We start from the raw sequence: 22,960 nt of genomic DNA, 5'->3' as shown, positions 1-22,960 counted from the left end.
ATCCCCCTTCTAAGTCGCTGCTCAGTATTGTCTCAGTTGAACTCCTGGTTTCTCGGGTGCAGGCTGAGGTCATTTGTCCCGGTCTGCAGATCTCACGGGTCCCTGTGCTGGGGCCTCTCCATGTTGACGTCCTAGTGCTGTTTCTGCAAAGGGGATGCTACAGCCCCTTTCCCTAATCCCCTCGCGTGGGTGGGAGCGGAAGGACCATCATCACCCTGGGACGTGATAATCAGCTGCTCACATGACGTGGGTTTTTATCCTACTGCGAGGAGATAAAAAATATGTTCATTAAAGTATATTTTGGCACTGGGTGGGGAGGGGAAGCTTTAGCAAACCCCGCTAAAGATGAGAAGCAGGTCTGTCTCCGTGACAGCAGTTCCCTTTCCTTAACCTCGGCCTACCTATAAGGAAGCCCTGGCGAAGAACTCCCCGGGGCTGTGCCTGAAGATCTGCTACTTTGTAAGGTAACGTTTGTGCCTGCTTCGGGGGCTTGCTGGAGGAGGGTGGGCTCCAAGACCGAAGCAGGGCCCTCTAGCTCCCTCATGACCCTCCCTGTCTGGAACGCCTCTGGGCAGCCTGGGGAGCTCAGTGCTTACTTAGGACTGGAAATTCCTCGGCACCACATGATTCCTTTTTTTCTAGTGATGGGAGCTTGAGTTTAATACTTTCTTCAAGCTTGTAGCATGGCGGCATCAAATGACCTACGGGAGAGATAGAGAGATAAGGAAGGAGCTCTTTGTTTTTATTGGTAGCTCATTCTAGAGCACGTTGAAAATATGGAAAAGAAAAAAATTCCATTGCTATAGTAATCATCACTCATCCAACTCCCAGCTTTGGTATATTTACTTTCTCTTTTTCTAGGCAGCTTTTTTTTTAAAACATAATTGATATCAACACACATATAAAGTTGTAAATTCACATGATGTAAATCTCCTCCAGTCATTAAAGGCTTTTTTTGTAAAATTTATTTTTAATGACCATGCATCATTCTAAGACATAATGAAGCAGAATCCGTCACATACCTTGTCCCATCTGTGGACATGTGATGTGTCTGTAGTTGTGTCTCTCGTGATTATCTTTGATACATGCAATGATGCCTACATCTGTGTCATGGCCTCTGAATTGCCATTTCCTTTCCCACCAAAGCCTTTAGTAGAGGGAGGACAGAGGATTATTATCAGGTGGTTTTCTTCCCCATGCCACCCTCTCCTCCGCCCAGCTCCTCATTCTCTTTGTACAAGGAATGCGTTTTCATATTCCTAAGTAAGTAGAAAGACAAACCCAGCAGTCTGAGTCCTCTTCACAGGAAGAACCCATCAAGGTGTGAGTCCTTGGCTTCAGCTTTGGGTTGTACTTTTTAACACCCACCTTGCAGGTATTGGATAACAGAATTCTGGATCATGTTTAAAATGGATGCTAGCTTGACAAACACTATGGAGGAGTTTCAGGAGCTGGTGAGAATGAATGGTGAGGAGCTGCACTGCCGCCTGATTGACACAACTCAAATGTAAGTGACGAGGTTTTGACTGGGCTTTGGAAACCTCCTCCCTCCTGTGACACAGTCCCTCAGGCTCTGCTAGGCTTCTGTCTCTAAGGAGCCCTCAGCTGAGCAGGTTCACGCTGTCTCCCCAAAGTGAAAAGCTTGGTATTTACCAGGAAAGCAGAGGAGCCCCCTGGTGATAAAGCTGTAGGTGACTACTATCCAAGAGCAGGACAAAAAGAGTCCCAGTCAAAAAGAAATCAGGTAGCAAGATATTGACTAAAATTTATCCAGATCGTGAGAAACTGAAAGTGTAGTGACTAAATCCGTGCTTCTTTAGCGGCTAATGTCCCCTACTTTGTAAATGGGGAAGGGACTGTTGAAAAATACATTGTGCATAACATGTATGTTATATAGATGCTTGCAAAGAGTGTGTGTGTGTGTGTGTGTGTGTGTGTGTGTGTGTGTTGATGGAAGACACCTAGACTTCTGAGTTGGAAGGGGGTCTCAAATATTTCAAAGTATTCCCTGGATTTCTTACTTGAGATTGGCCCCTCTGGAAAAATGAGTGTCTTTCTAATTTGGGAGACAAGAGTGAACACATTTTATGTTAAGGTTTTCACAACGTGGCCACTTTATTTTGGAATTGTACGAATCCCTAGGAGATAGATTTGAGAACTGGACCATATTCTAGAGACCACTTCATCCAACACCCTGGGAAACTGAGGCTCAGCAAGGGTGTGAGTCGTCCGGGGTCACCCAGATGACTAATCGCCCAGTTAGAGGCAGAGCAGAAGCAGGACACTGAGCCCCCTTAGTGTGCTAGGCCATGGGTATGTAGAGATGATTCCACAATCACATGTCATAGTCCTGACTAAATGTGGGATTTCCCAAAGCACAGACCATTTGCTGTAGACTCCTTTGTCAAGACAAAGATTTCAGGAAGACCGCTTTGAGAAACACAGATCGGCAATATTCTACCTGTCAGAACGACTGCTCCCCTTCACTACCTCGGTGAAGGCAATTGAAACTGATTAAGAAGCACGCAGATTGGTGGGGGTGGCACTCTGGGCTCAACAAGGCTTCCTTGGTCATTCCAATGCCTGGAGACCTTTGAGGAGGATGCCTCAGGTCTACCCAGAGTGACCTCTTACTCCTGTCCATGGTACTTTGCAGTCTGACAGCTCTCTGTGGGTCTCTGTGTTTTTTCTGGGTGAAAACTGTCCATGATCTTGACATTTCCAACCAGAGAGAGAGTGCCTGTCACTTCCATGACAAGGAAGGGACATCCGGAAGCATGGGGAGGGAAGTCACGCCAGAGGCCAGGCAGAGGCGCCAGGACCAAAGGCAAGGAAGCTGTGACTGGTGCCTGAGTCTCTGTCCTCCCAGGCCTTAAGCAAACCCCCTTCACCAGTTCCAAAGACATGGTCAAAAGATTCATTGAAAAACAAGATTTCCTACTTGTCACTGTAGAAAAAAATCAATTGAGGAAACTATTAATGCATTGTTTTGGCCGAGGAAAGTCAACTAATGGTGCTTGTAGGAAATATTACTGAATTTACTTGAATTAAAAAGCAGTTTTGATATATTCATTTTCTCCATTTCTTCCTTTTACTTTACCCATAAAAGCAATTCCCGAGACTGGTCCAGGAAACTTACTCAAAGGATAAAATCAAACACCAGCAAGAAACGCAAAGTGTCTCTGCTCTTTGATCATCTGGAACCAGAAGAGCTATCTGAACACCTCACCTACCTTGAGTTCAAGTCTTTCCGGAGGATATCAGTATGTACCCAGGGGCAGGAGAGAAACTTTGGGGGATATTTCTGAAAATAAGCAGAGGAATTCAGCAGCCTGTGTACCTCCTGACCGTAGAGACAGCCTCTGTGTTGGCAGGCTTTCCCCTCAGACATCTTGCGCTCTAGAAAATCTCTGCATTCTTTATTGCTCCTGCTGTGCTTCCCATCCCCAACTCCACGCCGCACCCCACATGCGCTCGAGTGACCATACTGTGGGCACAGCTGACCCAGCACACATGATTACCTGAGCGTACACACAGCATGAGCATGCACAGTCAACACACGCATGCACAGATACCCTTTCACCACTGTTCAGTCATTAGGTTTCCAGAATGAAAAAAAAAAAAAAAATGGTTCTTCCCACACCCCACATGGAGTTTGAGTTCATTCTAGGATAGGCCTCGAATGGCTCTGGGAAGCAAAGTGGATGACACTGATCTAGCTCAGATTATACCCAAACCTTCCAAATGTTGCTAACCACTTGGAGATGAACTGTGCTGACCCACACCTTCCGCCGTACAACGCCTTATATGATACCAAGAACACTGTCAAGGAGAACTTGTCAGCATGCCAGCGCCAACAGATTCTTGCTGGCCAGTGTGCTTTCTTGACACATAACAGGCTTATCTGTAGCCCTAACCCCAAAGATGGTCTTCAGCTTTGCTTTAAGAAGAGAGACCACCTAGTTGCTGTGTCCATTTCTTAGAATGACTTGTGTTTGCTGAAGAGCAAATGGAGTCCCCAAAGAGTGTCTTAAACAAGGCCACCCAGCTCTGCAGTCAGAGCGTGGCCTCAGGTCTCGTGCCCCTTGGTCAGTCCACATTCAATTGAATCTAAGCTGGTTGTATGTGTCGGAACTGCAGACCTCCTTCAGGGGTTATACCGTCCTTTCTCCCGGGATGTTGACATCCCCCGTTTTCACACAGCTTTTTAGCCAGTCAGCCAGAAACACCTCCTCTCACCCGGGGCTTCCATTCGGAAAGCAGTTCAAGCATAAATGTGTTGGCACCGTCAGTTCCGTTGTGGTACCCCTCAGACAGAACCACAGGACCCCATCGGGAAGCTCTCCCTGGAGAGATGGCATTTGGCAATGCCTTCCCATCACAAGGACACAGAAAAGTGCCATTTATGACACTTTTGGTCAACTCTTATTTTGGTCAAGTCTTATTTGTCTGCCCATCAGCAATCACAGCACAGTAACCGGGGCATGGACTTGCATTAATTTTATTAAAGCTAATACCATTCCTCAGTTAATATACTTACTAGTGAGACAGAACAAGGGTCTGCAACAACCCTCCAGACTCCCCTTCAATATCAGACACTTAATAAAGCAAAGGTCTCTCGTGGGCCCCACTGGTTCAACTAGATGCCAGGTTTCGTCTTGACACATTCCCAGTGTCTCTGTAGCAGTGGGAAGGCAAGAGGGCACATCATTCACTTACCTCACAAATCACGTCACTTGCACATGGTCACACCTGACTTCCAAGGGGGCGTTTGGAAGCGGAGACTTGGGGAGTAGCACCACAATTTGCATAGGAGCAGAGTGGACCCCTCCCCACTCTGGTTTATACTGTTGGACCAGGATTGTTGTTGGCAGGGACGCAGCAGTTCGATCCTGCTAGGTATTCGGGGACTTTGCCATTTTCACATACGCTGTTTCACTGTCAACTGTCATTAGTGCTGTTCCCTCAGGAAACTGCCCAATTTCATATGCCCTGCTCAGTTGGCCTTTGCTAAGTGTGCAAGGACAGCCACACTGGTTGACATTATTTTTTTTTTTAAGATTTATTTATTTATACAAGAGCCGGGGTACAGGCCAGATGCGCGGGAGGGTGAGAGGATTCACCAGAGTCAGAGCAGGGAACAGAACAGGCAGACTGACTGAAATACACTGCTGAGAGGAGCAGCAGGTGTGACAGGAGAGGTCTGCCGCGCCATGTGGGTTGCTCCGAGGCTGGTGGGGATCGAACCCGCCCTGCAAAGGATGTGGACAGCTTCACAGCGTGTCGCTCAACCTCCTGCGCCACCAGAGAGGCCCTGGTTAACTTTAGCATGAGACTAATAATGATGCTATGAGCACTACCTCGTGTTTATGGAATGTTTGGAAACATGAAACTGCTTTCACACATCATCATGCTTGATCTTCCTAACAAGGCCACATCCTGGGTGGGGTGGATGTCTCATTCCATTTGAAGTTAAGAAACCAATTAGGGGAGAGATTAATTTTATGGGCGGATCCTTTTTTCTCCCCGTTACTTCAGCAAGAGCTGAAACTACAAAAAAACTGGCCTCCTCCTTTGCCCTCTCTAGGAGTTGGAAGGGACGGTTAGTATCCAGTTCAATGTAAAGGCTGACAGGTATGCACATTGTTACACCTGATGGCTTCTGCTGTAGGGGAACCAGCTGTGGGTCCATTTCCTTCCTACCATTCTCGTCACCCAGGGGTGGATGTGCAGGAGCTGTTTGTAGCCATCCTCAGAGCAGATGTGATGTGGCCCTGGGCTCTCGGAGTTCCGGAGTGGCAGTCCTGATGTGTTTGGTTTTTTTCCTCCCCAGTTCTCAGATTATCAGAATTACCTCGTGAATAGCTGCGTGAAGGAGAACCCCATGATGGAACGGTCCATTGCCCTGTGCAACGGCATCTCCCAGTGGGTGCAGCTAATGGTCCTCAGCCGCCCCACCCCACAGCTCCGAGCCGAAGTCTTCATCAAGTTCATCCAGGTGGCGCAGGTGAGTGGACGGTTAAGACTTTGGGCCGGGGCCAGCAGGTAAATGATTCCCTATTTCCGCAAGCCGCCTTGGGCCACTGGAGCTGCTGTCCCCTTGACCTGCAGCGGCATCTGTGGGCCTTTAACTCTTCCCAGATGCAGACAGGATGACTGCTCTGTTTGCCTTAGAAGGGCGGGATGGCGAGGCCACAAAGTCCAGGTCAGGAATCAGGACATGGTTCTCGATCTGATTAGATCTTTCACATTTTTCACAAAATGCCTCCAGGTCTATATTGTTTACCCAGATCTGGCCCGTATGGCAAGGGAAGGGATAATTCCAAATGTTCCTGAGAATGACCACCCTGAGCTTTGACAAGTTTGATCCATGCTGTGCTGACTGTGTAGGGTTAAATGTTTGGGGGGGGGCAGGGATTAAGCTTTTGATAAGGGGAAGCTAGGTACTAGGAATGCATGTTTGCAGTTTCCCAGATTCAAGCTCCTCTATCCCAGTTACTCTCCTGTGTAGCTCCCGACATTGCACAGAATAAGACAAAGTCCTTGATCTCAGAAATAAGTCTGGACATAAGCAAAGGACATAAACATGATATATATTTTTTCTGGTCTAGATTCGTGTTTCTCGAGCATGGTATACAGACCACCTGCTGATACTTACTAAAGACAGATTAAAAGCAGAGATCATAATGTGAACATCTAAGCGTGGGTCCAGAAATCTCTTACACACACTTTGGAGTGTTTCTTTGACACCGTTTATGCACAGGGCGGTCCACAGCTCAGCCGCAGTAGAGGTGTGGCACCTTGGTGGATTTGGGTCTAAAGGGAAAAATGGGCTGAAAATTGCAAGACCTGCTTCTTAGTCTTTGACAAGCAGAGAGAGAGGCAGGTTCTGAGTTCTCAGGTAACTGGCCAGGAGTGACTGTTGTTTCCTGTGTCTCATGTCTCAGAAACTCCACCAGCTGCAGAACTTCAACACACTGATGGCTGTGATAGGTGGGCTGTGTCACAGCTCCATCTCCAGGCTCAAGGAGACCAGTTCGCACGTCCCTCATGAAATCAATAAGGTGAGAACCAGCTCCTCTCTCTGAGCAGCCTGAGCACTGGGCTCTCTGCCTCAGCTTCCCCTCCTCTGCTGGGTGCTGATCTAGTGTATTCAGTCTGTGCAGCTCTGGGGTTCAGTCTGTGACACCTGCTTCCTAGACATGGGCCCCTTTTGCGAATCACTGACATGAAGGCCCCAGCGCAGCACAGAGAATGAGACCCTGCCGCCCAGGCTGCGGAGGCTCAACACACAGGACATGACTGTCCCTGTGCTAGCCACACTCGTAACGCCACTTCCAGTCGCTGCACATGGTGGTCAGTGGCCCTGGACAACGTAAGACACCAGGGCAGGGGTGAAGGAGGACATGTACTCTTCACTGGATATACGCGTGCACCTTTCACATTTTTGCTCAAGTGCTTCTATTAGAAAAGAGGTTTTCGTCTCTGGGACTCTCATTTCGAAGGTTTCCCATATAGCGTGTAAATCAAACAAGTAACATGCCTTTAAATAGGCTGTGATCTGGCTGGACTTTGAAGCGGGGTGTCATCATCTGTACCTTACAGGTGAATCACCCCCTCGCCTCATCACATCAGGGGCTGAGAAACGTGGGTGTTGCCAACCGTGCGGCCTGCCTGGTGGGCCCTGTGACTGGGTGTGTTTATGCCTTGTAGGTTCTGGGTGAGATGACTGAACTGCTGTCCTCCTGTAGAAACTATGACAACTACCGCCGCGCCTATGGGGAGTGTACCCATTTCAAGATCCCCATCCTGGGGGTGCATCTTAAAGACCTAATCGCCCTGTATGAAGCCATGCCCGACCACTTGGAGGACGGGAAGGTGAATGTGCACAAGCTGCTCGCCCTTTACAATCACATCAATGAGCTGGTGCAGCTGCAGGAGGTGGCCCCACCCCTGGAGGCCAACAAGGACTTAGTGCACCTGCTGACGGTGAGGAGGGCCTTTTGTAGGGAGGGAGGGGACCAGGGGGACCGGGCGGGGGGAGAAAAGAAGGGGAAGGGAAGAAGAGGGGAAGGAAGGATGCACCAACCATTCCGCCTCCCCGCAGCTGTCCCTGGATCTCTACTACACCGAGGATGAGATCTACGAACTCTCCTACGCCCGAGAACCCAGGAACCACCGTGCTCCCGTGAGCCCACCCTCCTTTCCTTTCTCTGTGCCCTTTCATTCAACACAGAGGCCTGAGATGCTCCACTTTACCACACGAACTTCAGAAAGACAATCGACACGATTTAATGTCTTCTTCTGTGTGGTGATGTGGGGCATGTGGTGACCTAGTCTTTCCGCCCCCTCGTGGGCTTGCTGCCCCTGTGCTGTCGTGCGCCAGGGTGGGGGCGGGGGCAGCCAGAGACCTGTGTTTGGTCTTCATTGTGCACATTTCTCTGGTCATTTCAGCCACTGACTCCTTCGAAGCCCCCCGTCGTCGTGGACTGGGCCTCTGGAGTCTCCCCCAAGCCCGACCCGAAGACCATCAGCAAGCACGTGCAGAGGATGGTGGATGTAAGTACCTGGGGTTCGGCCGACAAGAGCCGGGCGTGGCCCAAGGGGTGGTAGCAGCACGCAGGTGAACTACTAGCAGCTCCACTGTGTGAGCACCCTCGCCTCACATGGGGGGGGGGGAGCAGTGCCCCCTAAGGATCTGGCAGGACAGCCTATGTTTAAAGGCTGTCAGCGGATTTGGGGGCAGGGAGTGTTGGAAAGCATTTGAGTAAACGAGTGTAATAAGGAGAATCTAAAACTGAACATTTCTGAAACTGCCTGATTCACCTCGGTGCAGTGCACGCTGAAGAGGGGGTGCACTTTCATGGACGTCTACATCTGGCCTGCATGCCAGCGCAGCCAGAAAGTGATGGAACAGTGAAACCTGGAGGATTAAGCTGGGGGAGGGCGCACCTCCGACTGCACTCAGGAGGTGGTGCAGTCTGGGCTGAGAACAGAAGGGCAGAGTGGCAGGAGTAAGGTAGCCCAGGGCTGAAGGGAGGTGCTCCTGGCGGAAGCCTCTGGCCTCCCTCCAGGCACGGCCAGTGGCCCGGATGTGACCCGCGGCATCCCCATCTCTGGTATGTTCTCGTGCCTCATTCAGGCTGATGAGACAGAGGCTTTTATCCAGCCACGCCAGCCCCTTTTCAACTGCCTGAAGGGACTTATTGCTCTCTCATAATCACTCAGGAAAACCTGTTTTTACAGTCTGTCTTCAAGAACTATGATCATGACCAGGATGGATACATTTCTCAGGAAGAGTTTGAAAAAATTGCTGCAAGTTTCCCCTTTTCCTTCTGTGTGATGGACAAAGACAGGTGAGGTTTGGGGTATACAGATATTTGCTTGTCAGCCTGTTGGTAAAGCAGCTTATGGGCATGTCACTGGCCGCTGGCTCTCAGGCACTCGAGGGTTGGGCCATCTGGCTGTAGACCACGACAGGCCATTAAAAATTGCATGCCTTCGTTGGTGCCTCAGAGTTGCAGATTTCATAAATTGCCCTTTTATGAATAATCAACTATACATATCTAAGAAAAAGTGAGTCTTCCCCTGGCTATCCCTACAGGTTGTAAGAAACAATATTTTTCTCAGTTCAGTAAGTTCTGTCAGTTTGCTGTGACACCAGATGCACCCTTGGTGGGTTCCAGTTATATATCATGCACTGTCTCCAGTGAGAGACAGTGAGAAACTGCTACAGTGAGAAACTGTAGCAGAAAGTCTTCCTCCCTGTACAGTCTTTTTTTTTCCCCCCAAATCTGGTAGACAGCGGTTAAGTTAGAAAAACCTGCAGAACAATTCTGTGGAAATGAGCAATGCTAGCTCTGTATCCTTACTGGGAACTCGAGGTAATGATCAGGTGATGCGCCCTGTCGACCCTTCAGGGACAAGGTGAGTCTAAGGCTAGACGCTCCTTCCCACCCCCTCACCCGCCCCCATTCACCTGGTCTCTCGTTTGCTGGCAGGGAAGGGCTCATCAGCAGAGATGAGATCACGGCCTACTTCATGCGGGCCAGCTCCATCTACTCCAAGCTGGGCCTGGGTTTTCCTCATAACTTCCAAGAGACCACCTACCTGAAACCCACTTTCTGTGACAACTGTGCTGGATTTGTAAGTTACTCTCACACTGCTTTAGGGCTGAAGAGGGGCACAAGGCAATTCAAATGAGTAAGCCGGGCACAGGCGTCACAGCCCCTGTCGCTGCATCCTACCTAAGTGACCACCTAGTGCCACCCAGTCTGCAACTGCAGTTCTCGCTTGCACGCATCTTCCCATTTCGTCCCAATTTATTTTTCCTGATACCTGAGGCATGTGGTAGATGGTGGGAAATGTGCATATGGGGTAGGCTTGTTCAAATGTTAGAAATGAGACAGCCTCTCCCCTTTAAAGGGAACTGCCCTTTGACAAGTCTGGGCAGCGCCTCTTCTGCCCCGCACATCACCGAGTGTCCTCCTAAACCCAGTCCCTGAGCCTGGGATTCCACATACGCGTTCTTAGTTTGGAATCCGCAGAAGCCTGCTTGGCTTGTGCTTCATCCACTAAGGGTCTGGAGATGGCCCGGGTCCAGTGCACCCTAATGAGTTTCCTGAACATTTGACTGATGGGCACAAACCTTTCCTCTTTTCAGTTTAAGATTAGGAGAAAAAATACTTCCCACTTGAGGTAGAGGAAGACCAGGGAGCGTAAAGAACGATGTCAGCATCTAGCCTGACAACACACAGATGACTGACATGTTGTCCTGTCTCTTTTCTCCCAGCTCTGGGGAGTGATCAAACAAGGCTATCGATGTAAAGGTAAGGCTCAGCTTTGTCAACCGCGTTGTTTCCCCCGGCCTTAGGGTTTCTCCACTGCAGTGTTTTTGCACCCACAGTGGCTGGCCATTCAGCTCACTCACAGCCGCACCTCACCCTAGCTCCTACAGCAGCCTCATGACAGCTGCCGCCAGAGGCGAGGGCTATCTGGGGGCCTGGCCCTGCAGCTTCCCCTTACAAAGGGAAAGCACCCCTGTCTTGGGTGCTTTGGAAATAGGGGTGCCTGGAAGGAGAGTAAGCGGCCACATGATCATAGAAAGACAGGTTCTTAATGAAAGGCACAGAACTAATTCTGGAACAGAAGGGATTACTAAAAAAGCCCTTGTCAGTTTTTCTTCTCCCAGTAGCTGCCTGCCTTGTGACTAGAGAAGTTTAGGAGTGAACGAGAGAACTTACACTTCCCGGAAGGGAAGGGAAGACCTGACGGCTGGGACCCTCCAGCGCGTGTCCTCAGAGCAGGCAGCTTGTGCAGCATCCCAAGGACAGCACCTCCTCCCTCCAAGCTCACAGGAGGAGTCCAGGACTGTGAGGTCCAGAGCTGAGCAAGTGAGAAAAACTTGAGTTCCTGAGGAATGTTAGGTGTCCCCGTTCCAGACACTAGGAGAGGCAATGGGTGACAAGAGATCACTGCATGAGTGAGGTTGTGACTGGAGAAATAAAGAATTCCTGAGCAAGGTGTCTTCTCCACAGACTGCGGGATGAACTGCCACAAACAATGTAAAGACCTGGTTGTGTTCGAGTGCAAGAAGCGAGCCAAGAACCCAGCAGCCTCCACAGAGAACAGCAACTCTGTGGGACCAGCATCCAGCCTTTGCTCACTGGGTGCCAAAGACCTGCTCCATGGTAAGACTGGAAACATCCTCCCGGGAAAGAGGTGATAAAATACGGAGGTGGGTGATTATCTCCGTCCTTCCCACTCTTCACGGAAACCACCACAAATACTAGTGTCAAGGGCATGCCCTGTGCATCAGGCCCCCTGTGTTTTAAGAGTTACTCATCGCCAGCAGTAACAGTTCCGTCACATGCAATGCACGTCTTCATGGGGGCAAGTGGCTGCCCATACCAACTCCCAAACAAACATGGTAGACAGGGGCTGTAGCTCGACTTTCACTTCTCCAGTCATCTCCTCCCTGCCCGACCCCACCCACATCAGAGAAGGCCTTCAAACACTGCCTCAGGAAGGACACTCATGGGCAGGGTAAATGTGGGCAGACAGTGGGCAGCACATGCAGAGCTGGAGGGTGACCGTGTCCTAAGCGGTGCCTGTAGTGGGGACATTGTTGTCACCCATTCAAATTGCTTCTATTTTGTAATGTTCTCTCCAATGGAACCTGCTTGTCAATTCAAAATTTCCAGTGAATTTTTTTCCTTAGCCCATTATCCTCCTCAATCTCATTGTAACTGTTTATCCACTTTTCCTTTCTTAAAAACTTACACCTCCTGGCTTTTAGAATCACTTCTGCAATTTTAAGGGCTCTCTTTTTATTTGCTTGCTTGTTTCCATTTGAGGAGGAGACACTTCTAAGTTTCTTTAGCATTTCTGCCTCACAGAAGTGTTGGTGTTCATAATTTGGACTGGTAAATATAGAACTGACAGAAAAGGTGGAAGAGAGACACTGGTGTTGTCCAGAAAGCCTTCTGCCCATACCAACCCAGTGTCTTGGTTACAAAAAGTCCCCTAACTCCCCTGCACTGGATACCTGCGAAATGAATCCATTGTGGACCCAGGGCACTCCTGTAACAAGGAAGGTCTCATCTGAAACTACGGAGTCAATTTCGGATGATGCTTTTCCGCGCTGAGTAGTAACATGTCCCGTATCTCCCTCCAGCCCCTGAAGAAGGACCTTTCACATTCCATAATGGGGAGGCTGCGGAACATACTGAGGAAAGTAAGGATCGGACCATCATGCTCATGGGAGTGTCCTCGCAGAAGATTTCTGTGCGGCTGAAGAGAACTGTCGTCCACAAGGCCACCCAGACTGAATCACCGTCTTGGCTCGGCAGTGAGGGTCCTACGGGCCCCTTTGTGCTGTCATCCCCCAGGAAGACAGCCCAGGATACTCTCTATGTGCTCCCCAGCCCCACGTCTCCGTGCCCCAGCCCACTCTTGGTAAGAAAGCGGGCTTTTGTCAAATGGGAGAATAAAGAATCGCTCATAAAAGCAAAGGAGGACCTCCGTCACCTCAGACTGCCCACGTACCACGACTTGGAACAGGTACCTACCTTTTCCTTTTATTCAGGCTCTAAGAGAAGTGAGGCTAAATGAAGGAAGAGCATGAACATGGAGGATAAAAAGATTCAGGCATTTGCCCAAAGAAACCAGGGTGGGGACCCTGGCTCATAGCCCTTGAGTGCAACAGGCTGAACCACACTCCCTAGTGCCAAAGAGGTGCCAGTTCACGCCCCCGTGCTGTTCACTGGATGCCTTGAGAAACACCAGTTTCGATCCCTCAGCTTCACGATGCTGACTCCACACCACACCCTTTTGCTAGGTAGAACATTAAATGGCCTTACCTACATCTTCCCCTCTAGAGGACCCGTTAACCTCTCTTCAGGGCTATGTTTTGACACCGTCATGGTTGACTAGGCCTCTTCCTAAAAGGTAGATGATCAGTGTGCTACAAAAAGGAAAAAAAGTAAAGCTCACCCTAGTCCAGCCTCCCTCTTGATAGGATTAAGGGCAAATACATCAGGTATAGACTCTATAAAATGGTAATCACTGTAGTACCAGGAGCTGCTTTTTGGTTTTTTTGTTAGGCTCACAGTGTCTTACATACAGGCACCTCATGGAGGGACAGAAAAGACAGTTTAGCCACAAAAGAAAACAGGAGTTTGAGAATAGTTATCAAATTGAAGAAAGAAATAATGAGGTTTAAATAAAAGAGAAAAACAGAGTAGGAGAGGGGACAGCTGGGGACATCAGGCAGTTAGCCAGAAACAATTCTGCAGAGTCCATTACTAAGGTATTACATTTTTGTCTAGAGGACAAAAACTCTCAAGGTCTGGCTTAGATGACTTGTGAGAGAATTTCTTACTGCTGATAGGTAACTTCACTCCTTCTAGAGAAAGAGAAGAGGTACAAGGTACAAGGGGTTAAGTCACAGCACTATGAAGCTATCTATCTGCAGCCAATATAGCACGAGTTCGATCCCCGGGCAGGGAGCTACCCACAAGGTGCAGCAGACCTCTCCTGTCTCGCCTGTGGCTCCCCTCAGCAGTGTATTTCAGTCAGTCTGCCTGTTCTGCTCCCCACTCTGTCTCTGGTGAATCCTCTCAACCCCCACACCTCTGGCCTGCACCTCAGCTCTTGAATGCATAAATCTTTAACAAAAAAGAGAATCAAGAATACATTCATCCCATTATAGTTCTCTTTCTTTATTAAATGGGGGTTTGCCTGTGTGCTGCCCTTAATGTTTTGGAAAAAAGGAAAGTTTTTGAGTACCTACTAATAGACATAAAATCACAACCCACCTAGCTAGAATCCCTGAAATATTATATTATAAATATTATATTATTGTACTTTATATTAAAGTCAATATATTAAAGTCAGTCAGTCCCAGAGGGGTGTAGGATTCCCTGTGTTGTCCTGAATATTATACCTCCTTCCCTGTCACACTCTCAAGAGTTGAATTAACTCTTGCTGTGATCTGCGGAACAAAGAATACAACATTAGGAACAGAAACAAATTTTCTGGATTAAAGGTACTGTCTTGCTTAGAGTACTTTTCAGACATGCTTTGAGAGTCAAATCAATCCGAAGGTAGCTAAAGTGTGGGTTTTGCAGAAGCCCTCTCTTTAAGGTGAAGAAAATACTGAATGCAATTTTTAACAGCAAAGAGGGAAACATTGAAAAGTGTACTTGACTTTGGTCTTGGGGACAAAGATTTCTGTTTGCAGGCCTAGATATATGTTGGCTGTAAAACTAACTTATTTAATCCTCCGTAAAATTTAGGATTAGGATTCCACATCCTTTACATTTTGCTTCAGATCTTAACATTTCATAAGCCTAGGGAAAGAAACAACACATTGGTAACAATGGCCGCCTGCTAAAAGAATGTGGGTGCTTGATTTCAGATGAGCTAGGTCCGAAAAAACTCCTACCCTGTGTGACACCAAGTGGGCCGGTAAACCCTCTCACCTCCCAGTTGCCTCTCTTTACATTCATCCTTCTCAGTGGCGCCCAAAGGGGCAGAACTGTCTGAAAGCACTATTTGAGCCCCACTTGCCCACTGAATAAAATCCTTACAATCACTTGTTTATATGTAATTCACTGGTTCCATTCATAGTAACTAGTCAGATCAGTCTTGAAGAGCAGGAACTTGCCTTTCACAAACAACTCCACTACTAAGCATGTAGGCGTTCCCCCTGAAAACCAGCTGAACAGCACATACACGTGAAAGGATTCAATGATCACAACAAGGCTAGGAGAAGCAGAGAAACAGTCTTGCCCGGAACTCCAGCATGAGCGTGGCCACCCATATTTTGGCGGGATCCCACAAATACGACGCTTTTCCCAGAGGACTAAGAGGTTTGTGACCCACATTAAATATCCCAACCCTTGAGACCTATACTGGAGAAACTAGCGGCAAGAAGTACAGCTTTTGTGAAAGGGACCTATAGAGCCGTAGGGAATAGGTTCCAATTCTAAAGAACTCAAGAACTAGCTCATTTCAACCATGACCAGCAGCTTGAGACATGCCTAGATTCATTTGATGATCTTAAAGCATCAGCCAGAGTGGGTAGGAAACTGGAAAATGACTGTGGAGATGCCAGCAGACACCATGTTAGAAAGTACTGCTCTAAACACTGCCTGCCAGAGCTGGCTGAGGAGGAACATCTGCCTGTTGTGGGAGCAGAAGGACTCACGATTCTCTTTCTAGGCCCTACAGATCTAAAACAGTTCTTGGCATCTGCAACAACCAGGATCAAGAAAAAAAATCTGACTCCTTAGACAATCACAAAGGTTCGAGAGATGATCAAAAGCCAGGGTAATGTTGAAAGATAAGATTCATCTCTTGTACAAGGCCAGTTTAAGACTCAGCTAGCAGTTTAATTCTGAGAAAGAGAGGCCAAGCAAAGGACAGACACAGAGGATTATGTTCTGAATAAACAAGACCAGCAAAATATCATGACCAAGATTTTAAAGTTATAGTCATAAAGATGCTCACTAAACTCAGGAGATGCATGGTTTGGTGTAGGCCTGTTGCTATGTTTCCCTTGTGCTCTTGGAGTCATATCCAAAGAAAAACAAGGACTGCTAAGGCCATTGTCAGTGTTAGCAATTTCCACAAAGAGGAAAATGTAAGAAAGCTCCAAAAGCTGAAAAACAGAGTAACGGAAAAACACACTAGTGGGATTCGACAGCAACCAACATTGAGGTTTCAAACTATTAAAGCTACAGTAATCAAAGCAGTATGGAAATGGCATAAATAAAACCACATCAATGGACCAGAATAGAGGCTAGAAATAAACCCATACATACATGACAAAGACAAGAATATGCAACAAAGGACAGTCCCTTCAGTAAACACTGTTGGGAACTGGACAGCCACATACCAACGGAAAAAGCACACACACACAAACACAAACCTGGACCACTATTTACACCACACACAAAAATTAAAATGAAATAAAGACTTTAATGTAAGACCTGAAATCATAAAAATCTGATAAGAACACTTGGGCAGTAAGTCCTTTGACAGTCCTTTGACAAGGACCAAGGACAGTGGTCCTTGTTTTTCTCTGGCTATGACTCCAAGAGCACAAGGGAAACAGCAACAGGCCTACACGAAACCAGAAAGCACTGGATAGCAAAGGAAATCAAAATGAAAAGCCAACCTACTGAATGAGAAAAGATTATCTACAAACCACAATGAGACACCACCTCACCCATCAAAATGGTTATCAAAAAGATGCGAAGTGTGTGCTGGTAACGGTGAAAAGAGAACCCTTACACAGTGAAAATGTAAATTGGTGAAGCCACTATATGGCTTCAATATGTCGTTCAAAACAGTATGTCGTTTTCTTCAAAAAAAAAAAAATTAAAACTATCATATGATCCAGTAGTTCTACTCCTCTATATTACCTGAAGCAAAAGAAACCACTAATTAAAAAACTATGTGCACCCAATATTCCCTGCAGTGGCCACCCATATTTTGGAGGGTAACCTAGATACGGAAACCGTGTAGCCATCGATGGATAAATATGTGGTGTCTAGTCATGATCTCACAACCACAGGGACACATTCTAAGGAATGGTCACTAGGAAATTCTGTCATTGTAGAAAGGTATAAAGTGCATTTCTGCAAACTTAGTTAGTACAGCCTATTACACACATAGGTTATTTAAGGACCACCATCTAGAGTCATTCCACTGTTGTAAACGGCATCGCAGCACATCAGTGTATATGAAATGGAACACTACTCAGTCAGTCACAGCAAGTATCACGTTCTTGACATCTGTAGCATATGAAAGACCTGGAGGGTGTTATACTAAGTGAAGTAAGTAATACAGAAATCACATACTGGTGTGAAGGGGATCAAGAGGCACAAACTTCCAGTTAAAAAGTAGGACATCACAGGGATGTCATTACAGGATGAGAACTAGTCATTAGCACTGCATTGGAAATTTAAGTGTGAGTGTAAATAGACATAGGGTGGTCATTTCAGTGTGTACACGTGTCACATCACTAGGTTGTACACCTGCAACTACTGCTGAGGTCAGTTATACTTCAAAAACTATATTAATGTTGTAAATGCTTTGTAATATTAATATTAAATATTTTAAATGCATAAACCACTAAATCAGCACAGAAGAAAAAGTAAACACTTTTAGGGTCACATATACCGGTGTTCAAATCCCCAGTCTAATACTGTATGGCAACATTTTTTGCTTCTGTGAAATTGAGTTATACCAGTAATGTGTGGACTATTTCTCAGTTAAAATACTGTTACTGTGTAACACAGTACCTGACATACAGCAAATACTCAATATTTTACAGTAGCTAGTAAACAGCTACCTGGATCATTTAGGTTGAAAAACTTAAGGTACCCCCAAATTACCCAGAAATGGCCCATCTATTCTTTTGGAGTAATCAATGCAATATAAAATATTTGACTGAAAGACAAAACTAGAGATCAGCTGCTGCATCTCCTTAGATCATGGTAAATTAGGTAAACAACTCCCAGTGCAGAGAGCAGATTAAAATTCCCACCTACATCAAGAGGCTATTAGTTTTCAATGAACGGGGAAGAGGAGTGACTTAATGACTTGGGTGGACTATACTGTCTCATTACAGAATTCTGATCCGCTGCTGCCGTACTTAAGAACTCATCAAAGACTGTATCTGCTAAGTTTAGGATTCCTGTTGCACATCATCCAAAGGTTTTGTCATTATCAACCTATTGTCTCAGACAGCTTTACTCCAAATGCTAGCCATTCCCATCTTTAATATAACAAAAACTGCTGTTTGACCATGCTCATTTGATATTTGACCATACTCATTTGATATTTCTCTTCAGGAAAAAATAATTCATGGTTATAGTTCCTAATTTTTAGTAATAGTGACTAGAATGCCAATCACATATGCATTACTCCCAATACTGATTTGCTAGCCTTTGCTGCTTTATTAACCTGTCTTTCTCGTCTCTTTAGGAAATAAATACTCTGAAAGCAGATAATGATGCCCTGAAGACACAGCTGAAGTATGCACAGGAGAAAATAGAAACCCTCCAACTTGCTAGAAGCAATCATGTCTTGGCTCAGATGGAGCAGGGTGACTGTTCTTAGCCCAGAAACTCAAGGAACACAGCTGATCACAACAAAGTTCACATTTCCTAGGCTTATTAGGGGAACATTACACTGACAGGCTTTTCAAAGGGTACTTACAGAAAAGCCAGTTCCTCTTTTTTTTAACCTAAGATTCTGACTGTGCAGTATTGTTTACCAGTCTGGTTAACTCAACAGGCAGAAGCTGATGAATTGCATTTGTAACACAAACTTTATTCCCTGGGACTCATACCAAAAGTGTGCAGAAGTGTAAGCCAGCTTCTCCTATGTAGCCTGCCTGGCTACTGTCTCCTTTGAACTAGTCCCCAGAAAATGAGTTTCCTTTTACCCCTAGGTTTTCTGTGAACTGAATATTAACTTACTTTTACTCAAAGGTTGCTTGTAGTAGAAAATTACCTGCATTCCAAAAAGATTCACTTCTACATCCCATCATCAGATTTTAGGAATCTGTTTCCTACTGTACTACCTCAGATGTAATCCACTAGCCTATTTCCCTTCCCTTCTCACTACACACACACTCCCATGAGTCGTCCTGCACAGGAACTACTGACATGAAGCCACAATTTCTTTAGAAGCATGTTAAAGCAATGTGACATCGAATTCCAAGTCACTTCATTGTTTTAGTCTCACAGTCTTAATAAGTAACCAAATGAAGTACCTGCAAACCTGGCTGTTAGCTAAAATAACACAAACAAGGTGTTTATTCTATAATCTACAATGGACAGAATTAGACACTTATGGCTTTAAAAAAAAGTAGAGTGTAATTCTTCATGTTCCACCTTTATTTCAGAAACTGAAGAATATTCTTTGAACTGAACTTGTGCTTATTTTCACTATAAATACTATCTAGAAATAAACTGCATCAAAGGCTTAAGGGTCACAGCTCACAGTATACATATGTGTACAGTGTATATATACAGTATCATGCATGTGGTTTGGAATTGTATTTCCTCCTTCATGAAATGTGGAAGTGATTTAAACTACTTTAGTCATTTATACAAATTTGCAAATACAAAGATCAGTCTGTTAAAAGATGTAAGAAATTGTTTCCAACTATTGTTCAGCAAAATGACAAGTAGGTGTCCTGTGAAATTTTCTAATGAAGGCTAATGATTAATGGACTCATTCAGTTGCCTGGGCAACTGTTCACAAATTCTTGTCATTCTCTTATTGCTTTAAAAATGTTCATGTGAGCATTTTCTTTGGGGGGGCGGGGGAGAGGAGAGCAGCAGGGGGAGGGGAGGGCTTACCCGCCATGCTTAGAAAGCCTGGTACCAAGCTGACTTCAAATTTATACTGATGTTGAACAACTGTCAAGAATACAATGTCAACTACAAGTTCCACACCTAAGGCCAAAACTCTTAACCAGAATATGAAGTATATGTACAGTGTAGCTCCCTTGGGAGACTCACATAATTTAAGACATTTCTTTGATCAAAGGCAAGTTTCCATTTGCATAGCTCCTTGTACTCGATTTTTGTTGACATTTAGCTTCCAGTTAGTACTTTTAAACAACCATTTTACACACAAATTTTCTCAAATTCAAACTCAAATACCCAGAGCAGGGCTGCTGTTGTACACCACCTGGTATGTAAACTTAAAGCACTTTACTATTTACCTTACATGGAACCAACTTTGAACAGTATCATGCACCATGATTTCTTTCATTCCTCTCACCCTCCATCCAAAATACAGATGCCACGTTAGTTTATTTTCTGTGTAAATTATCTATAATCTGTAGGAACTGGAAATGTCAGCCAAATCAACACAGCAAGGGTCTCAAACATTTCAGAATTTATCACTGAAATGCATAAGATTTCACATCTGACAAGGATCAATTAATATTAGTGTGTAAATTAGTAGTTATGCTCTGAGCTACACAGAGTTACTGGAGCCCACAGAAATAATCTGGAATAAATGTTTTGGTTTTTCAAGCCTCTGATACAAACTTTTGTGTCTTCTACTAACTTGAAATAAGTTCGGGCATTCATTTATCTGCCAAAATGAGGCAGATAAATGTCTTGTAAACAGCACTTCTTACTTTCTTTGGTAACTGACTTGCCTTTTCCTGTTTATGAATTTGTGTCTTGGTATCTCATGTAAAAAAATAAGGAAAAAAACATGTACAGATTGTAAAGATTTTTTTATATCCCATGTAAGTTTTCCTTGTGCAGTATTTATATCATAAAAGACATTAGGATCCCTACAATATAAATGTCTTGTGCTTATTCTAGTTCAAATATATGTAGAAGCTTCATGTGAATTTTTACTATAATCTACAGCTGAGATCATGCCCCAGTCTATTAACAAAATAGACTTTTCCTGGAAGGGAAAACAAAGCAACTAATGAGCCAATAAAATTTTTTCTAATTCTTTTAACATGAACAACACAGAAATATCCAACTTAACCCCATGACTTACAGTGATCCCTAAATATTAAACCGATGAATACTTTGGACAACTCTGAAGGATTATTTCACTGCAGGTTTAGTCTTTAATTCCACAGTTTTAACAGAAACTTTGAATGTGTGTATCAAATTGTAGATGATTTAAGCCAGTGTACAGACTCATCCAGAGAAGTTAATTTGTGCTCATAATTATTTACAATGAAACACAGCTACAATATTCTCTTCATCCCCAGCCAATCTTTGTTTAACCAAATGAATGCAGGGCTGGGGAGAGGCATTTCAATCACTCAAATTCCAGTGGGGAATGCATTCTGGTACATTTGGATGCAAGTATATTTCTCATTTTAGCAATTCATAGTACTTCAGACAAAATAACGAAGTCACACTAATGCTATCCTGCAAGGCCAGGTTGTCAAACGGCCTCCCTCTACTCTGCCCCCAATTCGCATCCCAAATATTTCTACTCTCTGTTCCTTACAACAGATAGGTGGTGTCATTGCTCAAAACATTCTCTAGTTTCAGCTTTTTTAGGTTATCTTACCTCCTTCTGACACAAATACGTAATTACAATTTGATTTTCAACGTCTTCCTGTTTAGTGAGGCAAGGTTTCCCTGATTTGCAGAACACAAGGGTATAGGTGCAAAGAAAGCACCTGAGCCCTTCTTTTGCTGAGACTTATGTGTAAAAATTTGGTGATTGTGTATGGACAAGACAAAGAGTCTTTATAAGATCCAGATAAGTGGTCAGTTACTTCTTTAATCCTAGTAAGTTCAAGTCTAATTGGTGCTATTAAATAGCAAAGGCCAAAACCAAGACAAAGAGAAGAAAAAAGGTGAGAGAAAACAAAGTGCAAGCAAAATTGAAATTGAGAACCAGGCAAAAAAAGAGGGTGTTAGATTTTAGAAACCAGTCATGTGCCAGTCATTATACTCCACATTTATATTGCATTTGAATTACAAAACATTACCACATGAAGGTCCCAAACTGCCCGACTGCTAGTCTAGATACTGCTCAGCACACTCGCTCTTCTACAAAACAAATTTTACTGAATAAAGATTATCATCATAATCATACCTTATAGAGAACACTAAAATATCAGAGTCTAGAACACTTAACTTTCCATTCAAGTGCTGTTGACAGGAATGTGCAGACAGGAGTGGTTCCAGCTCCAACATGATTCCAAGAACAAGCACTGTATGTGGTTAAGCTTTGCAGTGAGTGCAACAGATAACCGAACAGCACCCCTATGAAGATACAAAGCAATCTTACAAAAATTAATGTCTGTCATTATATGTCATAGACTTTAGTGACAAAGGTTGAAAGTAGTTGTAAATTTCCCTTTTATATAAGCAACTAAAGTCCTCTCAAAAGAAATGAAGCAGAAAGGTAAGGGTTTTAAATGAACATTGTTTTAACTATTAGCTCTTTTGAAATATTGTACTCCCGTGGCCTTGTATATTTTTTAAAAAGTATTTATTTTCCAGAATTCAATTACTCACAAAAGTGTTTCCTTAATTATGGAAAGCCATTTCCTTCAAGTATCACAAATGAAATTAAGTATCTTCATTAAATATAAACACGTTTTTAAAAATCTAAGTTTACAAATAACTGAAAACATGTTTTCCTATCCTAAACAGTTTTCTTTGAAGGGCTAGCTGGAAAAATACATGGCCAAGACTACAGTACACACAACGTTTACTTTGAATATTTTTAACATTTTAGATTTCACCTCCATTTACTGTTAAAACTGCCAAGTATCAAATACCATTTGTCTACCAATACTCAGCTTTCTATTATGCCAAGTTGATTTGATCACAAAAAGTGGTTATTGCGAAGGTACTGATCAGGAGGCTACAATGGGGCACAGATTTTACAGTGGCACTGAACAATCGTGTGGCTATCTCTTAATCATCTATAC

At 44.9% G+C, this 22,960-nt stretch overlaps 1 protein-coding gene across 3 annotated transcripts in view; it reads left to right on the top strand.

The window, feature by feature from the left end:
• Positions 1–18,633, top strand: part of RASGRP1 (RAS guanyl releasing protein 1) — a gene marked incomplete at both ends in the record, with an annotated part of 61,158 nt that extends 42,525 nt beyond the window's left edge. Inside the window, 14 exons of one of the 3 annotated variants that reach the window (XM_084239706.1) lie at positions 402–464; positions 1,376–1,507; positions 3,110–3,263; positions 5,834–6,007; positions 6,948–7,064; positions 7,714–7,989; positions 8,108–8,188; positions 8,455–8,559; positions 9,247–9,356; positions 10,002–10,146; positions 10,793–10,829; positions 11,538–11,690; positions 12,677–13,062; positions 18,499–18,633. In XM_084239706.1, coding sequence (XP_084095832.1) covers positions 402–464; positions 1,376–1,507; positions 3,110–3,263; positions 5,834–6,007; positions 6,948–7,064; positions 7,714–7,989; positions 8,108–8,188; positions 8,455–8,559; positions 9,247–9,356; positions 10,002–10,146; positions 10,793–10,829; positions 11,538–11,690; positions 12,677–13,062; positions 18,499–18,633 — 2,068 coding nt within the window. The remainder of the gene's footprint in view (positions 1–401; positions 465–1,375; positions 1,508–3,109; positions 3,264–5,833; positions 6,008–6,947; positions 7,065–7,713; positions 7,990–8,107; positions 8,189–8,454; positions 8,560–9,246; positions 9,357–10,001; positions 10,147–10,792; positions 10,830–11,537; positions 11,691–12,676; positions 13,063–18,498) is intronic. The other 2 variants (XM_084239707.1, XM_084239708.1) reach the window with 2 other exon arrangements.
• Positions 18,634–22,960: the final 4,327 nt, after the last annotated feature.

The sequence above is a fragment of the Talpa europaea genome, assembly GCF_964194135.1.
Source record: "Talpa europaea genome assembly, chromosome: 8".
NCBI lineage: Eukaryota > Metazoa > Chordata > Mammalia > Eulipotyphla > Talpidae > Talpa > Talpa europaea.
The sequence above is the reverse complement of the archived record's forward strand: the minus strand, read 5'-3'. Positions and strand labels throughout refer to the sequence as shown.